Source organism: Marmota flaviventris, chromosome 1 (assembly GCF_047511675.1).
Source record: "Marmota flaviventris isolate mMarFla1 chromosome 1, mMarFla1.hap1, whole genome shotgun sequence".
Taxonomy (NCBI): domain Eukaryota; kingdom Metazoa; phylum Chordata; class Mammalia; order Rodentia; family Sciuridae; genus Marmota; species Marmota flaviventris.
The window spans coordinates 30,174,930-30,189,342 of NC_092498.1; the positions used below are offsets into that span (position 1 = coordinate 30,174,930).

General features: G+C 33.5%; 1 protein-coding gene across 4 annotated transcripts in view; it reads left to right on the plus strand.

Moving 5' to 3' along the window:
* Ankib1 (ankyrin repeat and IBR domain containing 1) overlaps positions 1-14,413 on the plus strand; it is a 127,050-nt gene that overhangs the window by 92,137 nt on the left and 20,500 nt on the right. For all 4 annotated transcript variants that reach the window (XM_071612253.1, XM_027919890.2, XM_071612260.1 and 1 more), the window contains exons 10-11: positions 5,783-5,871; positions 11,831-11,961. In XM_071612253.1, coding sequence (XP_071468354.1) covers positions 5,783-5,871; positions 11,831-11,961 — 220 coding nt within the window. The remainder of the gene's footprint in view (positions 1-5,782; positions 5,872-11,830; positions 11,962-14,413) is intronic.

Sequence of the window (14,413 nt, forward strand, 5' to 3'; positions counted from 1 at the left end):
CTGGACAAAATTATTTGCAGATGGTATTTAAAACCTGGAAGGACTTTGACTTGAGCCAATGACCTTTCCCCATTTGTTTTTATAATAAGTAGAATATTCTACTGTGTAACTTCTCTGCCCTCTAAACTAACACAAAGTCCCTCTTAAAGATTCATTGTCTGAAGTATTTCTTAGTCACCAAAATCTTGTCTGTCCAGAGAAAAGCTTAAGTTTAACCTAGAGAGTAGGTTATTTCTCTCCTATATTGCTGGTCTTTAATTTTAATCAGTAGTATCTCCATTGGAAACTGAAACTTACTTGGAATTCCTCTTCTAAACCCATAAACAGTTAAATGTATTTTAGAGTTATTTGCTCAAATTAACTAGCAGGAATATTATAAATAATAATATGGTTGAGCTCTTAATTTATCACTCAGCAATAGAGCATTTAGGTACTAGAACAACAGCTATTTTGAAGGCAATGCATCTTTCAAAATAGAATCACCAAGAAACAAATTTAAACCTCTGATAGGAAAGTTTGAATCATAGTGATGCATCAGTTAAGATAAAGCAGTATCAGCTTGTAGCCCTCTTGAGTTTCCTGTAAATCAGAGTATAGTGTGCAAATTTGTCATATATTCTGGGAAAACTCCAAAAGTGAATGTCTTTGCATTAAAATTGTCAATTCATTCAATGCCCATTTTCTCCAAAGTCACAAAAGAATTTTGGTAACACTTCACTTACTCCCTTCTTAGGATTGTGGATCTTAATTGAGGTAAAGCAGTAGTTTCATGCTTTATCTGCCTTTCCACAGACTTCACAGGCAAAGAGACTCTCTGAGAGTGCCCTGGGGAAAATAGATGAAGTTATCCTTATTTGTGGACCTAATAGTTGCATTTTGTCATTTCTGGCAAAATCAGTGTCAGACCCTTAGTTTAATGGCTCTAGTTACGTGAAAAAGAAAGATTTTTTTTCAGGTTAGCAGCATCTAGCTATTTAATTCTGCAGTCTGTATACGGGGTAAAAATGGGAGTTCATAACACACTTGAATCTAAAGTATGAAATATGATATGTCAAGAGCTATGTAATGTTTTGAACAACCAATAAAAAAAAATTAAAAAAAAAAAAGAATCACAGTCTTGCCAACTAGCAAAAGATGCCTTAGCTCTTCACAACCCAGAAATAAAAGCAGTATTTGCTTTATTTGGCAAGAGTTCAATCATAAGACCTTGTTTAAATATTATATACATCCTATACAAAATAATATACCTAAATAAATGTTGCTTGAAAGTTCAATTTATCAAATTTCAGTAAAGCACAGATTGATATTATTCTAGGGGACATAGAACCTGCATTTGAGACAGCTCTACCACTACTTAGCTGTGTGACTTGGTGATCATTCTCTTTTGTAATGCAGTAAGAAAATAGATGTCTTCTTATCTGATGCAGACAACTTGAAGAGTTCCAAAGCCAAAAATTAGTTCAAATTTTATTTCATTTACTTTGGCAGATTACTGGACCCCTCTGTGCATTTAAAATGGGAATAAACCAATTTCAACATGTTGGTATAATGAGTTTAGAACATTGCCTGGTAGACTTAAAAAAATGTTGTTATCTAAAGGGATAATTCTAAAAATGAGGATTTCTAACTGAATTCACAGTCTTGATGATTAAGTTCTAAACTAACATTGAACTGGAATTGCCAACTTTTTGATAGCAATTTCTTCCATCAAATGATGATGCTTGAAACTTTTAATAGATCTTTTCTTTTCCAGAGCACTCGGAGCCACTGTATTTTCCTGCCAACAGTTGTGTGTACTGACGCATTTTCAAGGAAAAAGCCATTTGCTGATCTGTTGGTCTTACATTACCATCCAGCCATATGTGGATGGGGTTGAAGACTTGAGATTAGGCAGCTACTTTTATCTTTATAATCTTCTACCAAGACACTTTTTTTTCTAGAAGAGACCTACTCCATTGATGTCTGTAGCCAAGATTCAGTCTCCTATATGCCAAATTCTCTTCCCTATACACATTTTACTTAACTTTAGATATACAGTTTTAATAACAAGTATACTTCAGAATACTTGTCATCGTCATTGATAAAAACTGTCTTCAGGAATTAGCTTTCTAGTGTCTACTGGACTACATTTATAATCTAGATTATCAGTCACCTATTATGTCTGGTACAGTTATTTTAGTACTTTGGAAAAGTCTGAGCTTATTTTCCTAGATGCCTTAGTGCTCAAAAATAGTTAATTGTATTAAATGGAAAACTCTGGCTATCTTTCTAATTTTCAGTAATTAATTTCAGTCATTGCTGTAGTGTCTTCTTTTTTTATTTATTTTTTAGTTGTAATTAGCCACAAAATCTTTATTTTATTTATTTATTTTTATGTGGTGCTGAGGATCGAACCCAGGGCCTTGCACATGCTAGGCGAGCACTCTACTGCTGAGCCACAACTCCATCCCTATAATGTCTTCTTTATTTATAAACTTCTCCCTTTTATACTCACTCTTAATATTGCATTGGAAATGAGTAGAAACTGTATGACATTCCCAAGAGATCCCACTGATTGGGCTAACACTTGAAGAAGCAGGCAGTCTGTCCTCCTGTGAGGTTCTGGAAAGGAAAATCTTCTGTTATTATCTAATACACACAGTCTCAGAAAGCCAAGCACACTGATAAGCAATTTTGGCCTTTTGATAAAGTGTTGGAGGTTTTTTAAGAATTTATTTGTAGCATTGGGCTTTTTCCCCCTTGATGAAAATGTTCTGATAGCAGAACTAGTATACCAGTATTGACTCTTCAAGGAGGGGAAAAAAATTAAATATGCTCTTTAATCCCCAGTAGAAAAAAGTCTTAAACTTAATGGAAGTAATTTATTTTCATTGACTTCATTTGTTTGTTTTAGATATTGCAGATGTATAAGGGAACTTTGCATCTCAAGACTTCTTGTTTTCTCAGCTTTATTGAGGTATAATGAACAAAATAGACTTTTTCCTTTTTAATGAGTCATGAGAAATGTAGATCTGCATTCCCATATGTCTTCTGAAGCACCATATGGAAACACTGTTCCTAGAACTATGGCATTATTTCTTATCATTTCTTACTCCTATGTGTGTTAGTATGTGTGCCAAATAAAGATTTGTTCTTATTACAGATAGCCATTTTATGGAAAGAATTGATTTTGATGTGCACTTAAATGAATAAAATATATCCACCTCAATTTTTAAACAAGTTAATATTCTTTGAGTATCTGTTAAGTTACTGCTAAGGTACTAGGAGCTCTATATGGAAAATTTTCCCAAATGTCATGTTAGGAGATAAGTCAAGAAAGTAAGTAAATTAAATTACCCTTTCAAGGTAATTGATGCATTTTAAAAAATTAACTATTTTTAAGTATGCACTTGAGTGGCATTATTGCATTCACAATGCAACAACCACCCATCCATTTTTAGAACTTTTTCATGATCCCAAGAGACTGTGACCAGTAAGCAGTATTTCCTCATCTTGCCCTCCCCAGCCACTGATAGTCAACATCCTACTTTCTGTATCTGTGAATTAGCCTACTCCAGATAATTAATATTTAAGTGGAACCTTACAATTTTTATCTTTTTATGTCTAGTTTAATTCACTTAATAAAATGAAGGCTCATTTTTTAACATGTGTCAGGATATCTTTTTTTTTTTTTTTCCTTTCAATGCTGGAGATCAAATCCTGGGCTTCAAGCATGCTAGATAGGCAGCTCTACAATCTCCCCCCCCCCCCCCATACTATTCCTTTACCATTGTGTGTGTATACACCATAGTTTATCCCTCAGTATACAGACACACTTTGGTTGTTTCCACAGTGTGGCTATTATATGCTGCTGTGAACATTGGAGTGTTCAAGTCTGAGTCTTTGTTTTCAGTTCTTTTAGATATATACCTGTGGATGGAATTATTGACTCATATGGTAATTTTATACTTAATTTTATAAGGATTCACCAAACTTTTTCATAGCAACTAGTTTCATCAGCACTTCTATTTTACCAGTAGTACACAGGGTTTTAATTTTTGAAAATCTTCATTTCTAGGGTATAACAAGAACATCTTAGGGCCTGGGGTTGTGGCTCAATGGTAGAGCACTTACCTAGCATGTGTAAGGCACTGGATTCAATTATCAGCACCACATATAAATGAATAATTAAAGATCCATTGACAACTAAAACAAATGTTTATAAAAAGAAGTCCTGAAGAGGGGGCTGGGGCTGTGGCTTAGTGGTAGATCACTTGCCTTGTATATATGAGGTACTGGGCTCCATTCTCAGCACCACATAAAAATAAATAAATAAAGATACTGTGTCCATCTACAACTAAAAAATATTTTTTTTAAATCCTAAAGAGTATGAAGTAGGATTGGTACATTTGTAATACAGTGAAATGTCACCTCTTAGTTGGTATGTCTTCTTAGCAAACAACCTTTGCAAATAAGATCTTTAAGATAACAGTGATGCTGATTATGATGATATCATCTCCCAATTGAGTTTTTCTCTCTCCAAAATAATATTGTTATTAACTGTAATTTGACTTTTGCTTCTTAATATGATCTTCATATTATACAATACAGCATCATATTGAATCAAAATGAGCAATTCATAAAGACTTTAAACTCTTTTTACTGTTTGACTTCTTACATAGCCATAAAAAATGTGAAATTGAGTTGCCAATAATAAATTGATGGTTTCATACTTAAACCAAAATTTGCCAAATTCCTATAAAAATATCTTAGATTGTCCTAGCAATTATCTGGGAATTTGAAGTTAAAAAATAACTGTAAGAATGTGATTTAAAACAGTGCTTCTCAAACTTTAAAGTGAAGAATTGTGGTAATTTTGATTAAACGCAGATTCTAATCTCTAGGTCTTTTGGGGCCTGCTCTTCTGCTTGCTAACAAAACCTAAGTAATAGTAATGCTGCTAACCAGAGGAACGAACATACCTTGAGTAAGGAGCATTTAAAATATTAATAAGAATGAAACCTAATTGATAAAAATTATTTAAAGGGTCTTCTTTTTATATATATTTTTTTAGTTGTAGATGGACTGAACACCTTTATTTATTTATTTATTTATTTAATGTGGTGCTGAGAATTGAACCCAGTGCCTCACACATGCCAAGCAAGTGTGCTACCACTGAGCCCCAGCCCCAGCCCCTGACAAAAATGTTTTACACCTCTGAAGGCATGCAAAATTATAGAGTGGCACTGTGGTCTGAATTAGAACGAGATATATTCCATGTTTGTATAATTATGTTAGAATGGATTCTACTGTCATGTATAACTAAAAAAGCAATAAATAAATAAAAATAAACTACGTTATAAATATTAGGTAATATATTCGAACTTCAAAATTTATAAATTGAATGTACTTATTTTCTTAAAAAGCTGATATGATAGTATCAAGCTTTGGATTTTCAAGTTTTCTATAAAAATATTTCATGTCTTATTAGTTGCTCTGCCTTAGTTTTTTAATTTTAAAATTGAACAAGAATATCTCACCTATACTTTTTCACTCTTTTTTTTTTTGGTACTGGGGATTGAACCCAGGGATACCTTACCACTGAGCTTATCCCCAGCCCCCCCCCCCTTTTTTTATTTTTAATTTTGGCACAGAGTCTGAGTTGCTGAGGTTGGCTTTAAACTTGCAATCCTCCTGCCTCTGCCTCCCAGGCCACTGGGATTATAGGCATGTGCCACTGCATCCAGCTTCACCTTGATATTGACGAATATTTTTAAATAGTCTTTTCTGTTTTTTTCCTTAGGGAGTGCCTTGGTGAAGCACATGAGCCTTGTGACTGCCAAACATGGAAAAACTGGCTACAAAAAATAACTGAAATGAAACCTGAAGAACGTAAGAAGAATCTTAGATAGCTGTGCTATGTATTTCCAATACCATTCAAAATATAATGTCATATTTCTTATAATCTCATTTAAGAGGTTTTCATATTTGTTACTGATAGAGCTCCCATGTTTAACATTGCCCCCCTGATTAATAATACCCTTTTGGAGATCGAACTTTTTGCAAGGAGGAATCATCAGACAGGCCCCGTGTTTCTAATAAGAATTTATAGCCTAAGATAAATAGGACATGTGGGGAGGTCACATTTAATCTTCCCCATATAGCCCTTCTTTATTTTATCCTAGAATGAGCCAACCAACTTTTCTGTACTTTTTGAGAAAAAGTATATGATCCATAGTGAGAAGCAACTTCCAGTGAAGAACAAGTGAATTTCTTGTGGTTCTATGTATTTACTTAATTAAATACCACATCTGTAACAGTTGTCACTGAGACTTCTATAAATAGATTATCTCTTAAAGGGAGAGTGGTCAAAGAAATGCTGTGAGGTGATGTTAGTAATCATGTTTTACAGAGGAAACTAATATCTAGGTTGTACTGAGTGACACAGCATATGCCTAATGATGAAATGGATTGAACTCTAAGGGGACGCCTTTTTAAATCCTTCCCAGTATCAATTCCCACATTAACAAATAAATATATCTACTTTGCATTATTTTCCCTACTCCTAAAGTGTTTCTGACGATATTTTCTTTCAAATTAATATAAATGTAAATTAATTTAGTTTGGGTCTTTTTAAAGTTTTTGTTTCTATTTTTAAGTAGTGGAGTTACTCTGATGTGTTGCAAATCAGGATCAAGAATTTAGTCACTGAATCTATACTTATGTTCAAAGCACATAATAAAGATGATGCCAACCAGTCATGGTGGCTCACGCCTATAATCCCAGCAGTTTGGGAGACTAGGGCAGAAGGATCACAAGTTCAAGGCCAGCCTCAGCAACTTAGTGAGACCCTGTCTCAAAATTTTAAAAAATAATTAAAAAGGGCTGGGAATTTAGCTCAGTCATAAAGCACCCCTAGGTCCAATCCCTAGTACCATAAACAAAAACAAAAGAAAAATGATGCCAGCCTTCAGGGAGTGCAGAGATTAAAGGATAAGCAGTCAGATAATTACAGTATTACATGATAACTGATACAGTAGAGTAACAATGAGAGTGCAGAAATAAGAACAACTAATTCAGGTTGAGGGTAGGAAGAATAACCTAGAATCTTCTAAAGGAAATAGAATATGAACAAAAATTAGGAATGATTTGTTGACTTCAAATGGTATATTCATTTTTTATTTAACATTTTTGAGTGATGTTGTATGTTAGAAGACAAAAATAAGATAACTTATATGCTCTTGAAATTCTTATTTTAGAGAGGATATTGTAGTAAATGTTGAGAAAATTGTTCCTGTGGTAAAGAAGGTAAAGGAAACACATAATTATAAAAGAATTGATGCTTCTTAAGATGCATCTTGAAAATGATAGATGTTCTTCACATGAGCCATAATAGGAAGGGCATTTCAAAAATAGGATGAAGTTTTACATGTGAAACAACATGGCCTATTCAAGGACTACAAATTCAGTACACCAATGCAGTGGTGCAGTAAGGCGTAGTAACAAATGAAACTACTCAGGCAGGGGTCCAAATCCGACATTGGGTACAGATAGGGTGTTGTACACAATGCAAGGAAGTCTGACTTGAGACAATGAAAAGGAGTTTTTAGTAGGAGAGTGATGAATGAAGATCCTTGCTTAGAAAGACACTCAAGCAGAAGTAGGGATGGTAAATCAGAAAGTATTAAAACACCAGGCAACAACACCTTATCTGAGACAATTTCAGAATGACCAGGTGAGAGGCTATGAGGGCTTAAACAAGACAGGGGCAATTCAGATGAGGCAGGGGGTATATGCAGGAGAATGAAGAAGATGTAATTGTATTTAGTTGTAATCAAGTATGCTTTTTAGTTGCCTAGAAGATACAATGCACAAGAAGTAGTGTAGCATACTATTTAATTCTTGAGTAGAAAATGTCCAAAAGTATCTAAGATATAAAGCAAGTATTTTGATTGTTAATTGTTTTTAGTTACCCTTTATCGTTTTAAAATTGGATCACTCATAGATAAGTTTTTGCAAAGGAAGGAGAGAATAGATATTGGTGGGATTGTGAAAGAATAATCTTGCACATGATAATGATCCTGGTTATAAGAAAAGAAATAGGAGAACTAGAAAATGGTATACATACTATTTATATATGATTACCAATTTGACCAGAGATAGGGAGACCACAAATTAAAAAATGAAGATAGCCAGGTGCTGTGGTGTACACCTGTAATCTCAGTGGCTTGGGAGACTGAGGCAGGAGGATCATGAATTCAAAGCTAACCTCAGCAACTTAACTAGGCCTGAGCAACTTAGTGAGACCCAGTCTCTAAATAAAATATAAAAAGGCTGGGGATGTGGTTCAGTGGTTAAGTGCCCCTGGCTTTAATCCCTGGTACCACACACACACACAAAAAAAAAAAAAACTAAAGGTCATTCTTGAAGAGCCCAAATGGGATTTTGATTCAGAAAGATGAAGAAACATTAGAAAACAGGATAAGAGACAAGAGTCTGAGGACACCTGAGAAATGTTCTACCAGAGAAAACCAAAGCTATGACAGTGAAAAAAAAAGTTAAAAGTTGCCAAATTGCCAAAAAAAAAGTAGGTATTTTCTCTATGTTGATGTGTGTTCTCCACACTGAAAGATGGTGGCCTACTAGTCTACTATTAATGACCACTTAAGCTTATGAAATTTATCATGAAACATAAAGCAAATAATAATAGGCCAACTGTAATACTAAAGTAGAACGTCATCTTTAAATACATAAAAAATGATATTCCAAAAAAGAAAAGTATGGCTGAATGCTATTTTAAGTTACGTATTACTTTGAATCATAAGCATTTTTTCTTTGCATATTATTATTATTATTATTTTTTAATTTTTTAATATTTATTTTTCAAGTATCAGCGGACACAACATCTTTGTTTGTATGTGGTGCTGAGGATCGAACCCGGGCCGCACGCATGCCAGGCGAGCGCGCTACCGCTTGAGCCACATCCCCAGCCCGTTTTCTTTGCATATTATGCAAAAAAAAAAATGGCAGAAGCTTTTATTTTTTTCTCTGAATGGGCGGGTCTCACTGTGTTGACCCAGGCTGATCTTGAACTCATGATCCTTCTGTTCAACCTCCTGAATAGCTGAGATTATAGGTACATCCTACTACACCCAACTCACATAGGCGTTTTTAACTAAACTTGTAGATTCTTGGGACAATTTCCTCTCTTATTCCCAGTTTTCCAAAGCCCCTGAATGATGAAACTAAAAAGCACCAAAATCTTCATTAATGAGAAAAGATATTAAGAAAATATGTAAAATCCACTTGAATTCCATATGAAAATTCAAATAGTTTTTTGAGCACTGAAATTGACTCTATTGTGTTTAATCAAAGCAAGAAGAAGTAATGATTGTATTTTCTGTGAAATGATGTTAATTTATATAATTTACAATTTTTTCATAGTACATATTCAGTAAATGGTTGTGGAATTTAATTCAAATTGTCTATTTAAAAATATAGTCTATGGGGCTGGGGATGTGGCTCAAGCGGTAGCACGCTCGTCTGGCATGCGTGCGGCCCGGGTTCAGTCCTCAGCACCACATACCAACAAAGATGTTGTGTCTGCCAATAACTAAAAAAATAAATAAATAAATATGTTTAAAAAAAATATAGTCTATGAACATGCAACTGAAGTGAGGGGAAGAGTTTGAAAGTCAGTAGGGGTAAGGAAGATTTACCACAGAGCTTGGAGATAGATAAGGTATTGGAGATATTAAGGACAGTATATATACAAATAAACAATGTCTGAAATAAGCATGTTCAAAGAATTGGTGAAAAAGTGAAGGCATTTTTTTCCAACATAATTTTTTGTTACAGTAATAGTTGTTTCCTGAATGTGATTTACGTCATGTAATCCATTAGAATACAGTTGGGAGATAGGGTTCTGTCCAAGGGTAAGAGAAAAAAATGTTATGTTGCAGGCCACACAGCCTCTTTGTTTTAATGGCTTTGTGCTTTATTTACTATAACAATGGATAATAGGGTCATAAGAATATGTTAGAGCCTCTGAGCTAAAATAACATTGATTCTGAAGAGAGAAACACCACTATTTAAAAAAAATATATGTTTTAAATGCAGCGTTTACTTAGTTCATAGGTTTTTTAGAAATGCCTTTTGTAAACAGCATTGCCATCAGCTTGACCATATTAACCATAAGTATACTAAGTTTTTTCTGAAACTCCTGTCCCCACCAAATTATTCTGAGAATTCTATCTGCCAGCACCCTCGTTGACCCATCTTCTACCAAGTGAATTTAGAACCGGAGTGAAGTCTTGTCACTACACTGCTTCTGTTGTTTCTCTTTGCTATGTGGAATTAAAAATCAGTCCAACAGTAGGTGCTATTGTGTTGCTATTGCAAGAAAGCCCCACTCCTTTACTGCTAGGTCCCATCTAAGGACTGCTTATAGTGCTCAGTCCCTCCAATTCATATACAAAGCCACTTCCTAGATCACAGTCAGCCCAAACTTTTGTCCACTTTCCCTTTCCAGGGACTTATATCTGTGGAGGGGGTGGGGAGAGGTAATTTTTCCTTTTAAACTTCAAAATTCAAAGGGTCTGGTTTCTCCCCTGATTTATAGTAGAGCTAAACACTTAGCCCAACACCCTTTTCAAAGTGTCTGCATATAATTAAAGCCTTTATTAAGTGGGCCATCCTCCATGATTCTAACATGATTTTCTGACATCTTTGTCACTAATGAAAAGGAAGGACTTCTCAGTGTACTTAAGAGCTAGAAAAGAAAAGAAAACCTGCTAGATTATTGACATTCTTACTTGGAAAAAAAAAATTTAAATTGTTTGTCTCTAACTCTGTTGGGGGGGGGGGGGGCTTATAAGTTTAAAACCTTTAAAAATCATGTCATTCCTGAAGTTTACAGATCCCAAATTATAATATCATAAATGGAGTTTAAGTACGCTAATGTTGAAACGGTGTGGGGATATTGAGTGAGCAATGGTGGCCGAGTAGATGACCAGATGATAAAAAAAAATTTGTATTCTTTGCTAAAGCAATTTGAATTTATCTTGTAGTCAGTGAGGAACAATTGAGAAATTTTAAGCATATTTTATTTTAAAAAGGTCATTATATAGGCAGTTAGGAGTGGGACAGAGAGGGAACTGGGGATATAGGTTGGTTTTCTATACTTCCATTGTCTAGGCAAGGGGTATATAAGATTCTAGCTAAAGCAGTAAAAAGTGGGAGTGGAGAGGAAACAGATATGAAGGAAAAAGAAGTAGAATCATTAGGATGCCCAGAGGAAGAGTAAGAGGAAAATATTGAAGATTATATTCCTCCTGGATTGACTCTGGGCAGGCATTATTTATCTATACAAAAGCTAGAAAAAAGAACATGTTTGGGAAAAATGGTTAAGTTTACTTTTAGACATGTCACATTGGATTCATTTTAAGTTTATCCAAAATAATTATGGATAACAAAAAAATTGATATTTAATACTTTCACTATAATGAAGAATTTCTGATAATTATGTTTGCAACTGGATTTAAGTAATTATTGTCTACAGCAATCATTCTTTGGTTCTTTTCTTTCCAGTTTATTTGGATACAAGTTTATAAGGGAAAAAAAAAACTTCAAACTAGAATTGATAAATAGGACTTTTGGGATAAAGCTTTTTATCTTTATAATTATGCCAATCAAAATGAAGCAACTTAAAAAATGTTGCCATAAACCGTAATAGGAAAATAAATATACGATTAAAATGGAGAGTTAACCTGGAAGTAAAGTGTGGGTTTTTTCCTCTGTGAAGTTGTACACAAAATCATTTCTTTTTATGTTTGTGCTTAATATCCCAAAGTTGTGGGAGTTAGTGAAGCTTATGAGGATGCTGCCAATTGTCTCTGGTTGTTAACTAACTCCAAACCTTGTGCTAATTGTAAGTCTCCAATACAGAAGAATGAAGGCTGCAATCACATGCAGTGTGCTAAGGTAAGAATTGGAGTGTTTCATATGCTTTGCAGTTGGAATCTTAATATAAGTTGATTGTCAACCCAAAGCAGAAATGTTGCTTTGCTAATGAAACCATCAACTAAATAAGTAATTATCGTATTGAAAATTAAAATGCCAACATGATCCCCTTAGCTGAAAAATCATATAAATAATTAGTTTTAGAGGACTGAAGGCTAAATAGGATATACCCTCCTGATTTCGTTGCACAAAAACAAATTACTATATGTTTCAAATATTCTGGAATTAATCCCTGCTTATATTTTGAACATCTCTGTTATAAAATTGTAATGATATTCTAATGTTTTATCATGTCTTCAAATGTTTTAAAATGATTATTTAAACTATTGAGAGGATCGTAATTTTTTCTCATTTAGAGAAACTCAAATCGTTAAGATTTCTATAAAATATTTCAGTATTTTCTAAGAATTACTTGATTTTTAACCTGAAATTTAATGATCATTGTAGTTATAACTTGCAAAAGAATAGCAGTTAGATTGTTATTACAAAACTGTGTTATAAAATTCACATATATAGCTAGGCACAGTGGCCTACACCAGTAATCCCAGTGACTTGGGAGGCTGAGACAAGAGGAACACAAGTTTGAGACCAGCCTCAGCAACTTAGTGAGACCCTATCTCAAAATAAAAAGGGCTGGGGATGTAGCTCAATAATAGAGTGCCTCTGATTCAATTCCCAGCACCACTATAAATCAATCAATTAAAATTAACATAAATGAATCAATTTAGTGAGGGAATAATGATTCCCCAAGAGACAGAAAAATCTAGTGCAATGTTCTGAGCAAAGTATTTAAAAGTGCTTATTAATATGGCTAAGGATTGGACTAAAATCATTTCATCTAATTATGGTATTATTTCCAATACTCATATTCATTTTTTTCTTGGAAAATCTTATATAGATTATACATGTAAGGAAATACAGATTGACTCTAAAATTCATAGTTGGCTGAGATAGAATTCTACTTTACCTTTATTTCCTTCATAGCACATACCTGTATGAGTAAAGGAATATCTAATAATGCTGTCTGAAATGTTTGCATTGAAAGTAGAAAAATAGCATTCTTATTATGACATGTAAGACATATTTAGAGAGTAATAATCTTACAGCAAAATTGAATACTTCAGAAATATTTTTTAAATGTGTAGGTGAAACAACATTTCATGTGTAATTGAATCCATTCTGCACCACAAAGACTAAATCACAATATAGCTTTATTAATGCCTCAGCATTGATTATGATTCAGTGAGCAATTTTTCTTTCTGGAATCAAATATGTTAAACATTTTAAAAGAATGACAAATTTAATCCTCTAAAAGTATGTTTATTTATTTTTAAAACACTTTTTATTCTATAAGTGTCCTCTTAGATAATTTTTGGTAGCTATTTAACTTTTTATTCTTAAATATTTTGAATTACTTATACTAATTTTCTTTATCTCATTCTGTGCGAAACTTTATGCCATGACTAAAAAGTAAAAATTATTAACGTTCTATATTCCTCTTCCTGCTTGAATTCAGTCCCCAGTAAGCAGGGAGGGGGATACTAAGACATTTTATCAGAGCCTTGAAATAAGTTTATAGTTTATTATGTTGTAAACGGCTTTAATTCAGTTCTCGGTCCATTTCATATTAGGCAGACAAAGAATTTAGGGAATAGAGGGCATCAATACCATAATTAACTAAAGTGTATATGTTTATTATATATATCAAATTCTATATCCTGAAAATGTGAACTCTGCCATCTTTTCAAGCACCATGAAGCATTGTACACAACAAATTGATCACTAATCATTAAAACTTCAATAACTTTCCAAAGGTAGAAAATAATACAAATAATAATCTCTGATCATAAAGGAATAAAATTGAAATTAATAATAAAGTTATATAAAAGGCCTTTTCACGTGGAAATTTTTAATCTTTCAGACAACATAAATGAACAAAATGTAAATTAAAGAATTTTCTAGGGACTGGGGTTGTGGCTTAATGGTAGAGCTCTTGCCTAGCACATGTGAGGCACTGGGTTTGATCCTCAGGACCACATTAAAATAAATAAATAAATAAATAAATAAAGGTATTGTGTTCATCTACTACTAAAACTATTTTTAAAAGGTCTCTAGAAAAAAAAAATAATGAAAATGTCTTATCAGAATCCAAGGGCTGCTGCTAAAGCAATACTCAAAAATATGTTCAGCCATTTGCTGGTAAATAGGTGGAATTATGCTAAGTGAAATAAGTCACACCTAAAAAGTCAAAAGTCAAGTATTTTCTGATATGCAGAGGTCAGTCCAAAATAAGGAGGGTGTGTATTACATCTAAATAGAAGAGAGATCAATGGAGTAGACAAAAGGGGAGAGAGGAGGGACGGGATAAGAGAGGAACATTGCAATGAATCTGATCTAACTTTCCTGTGTACAT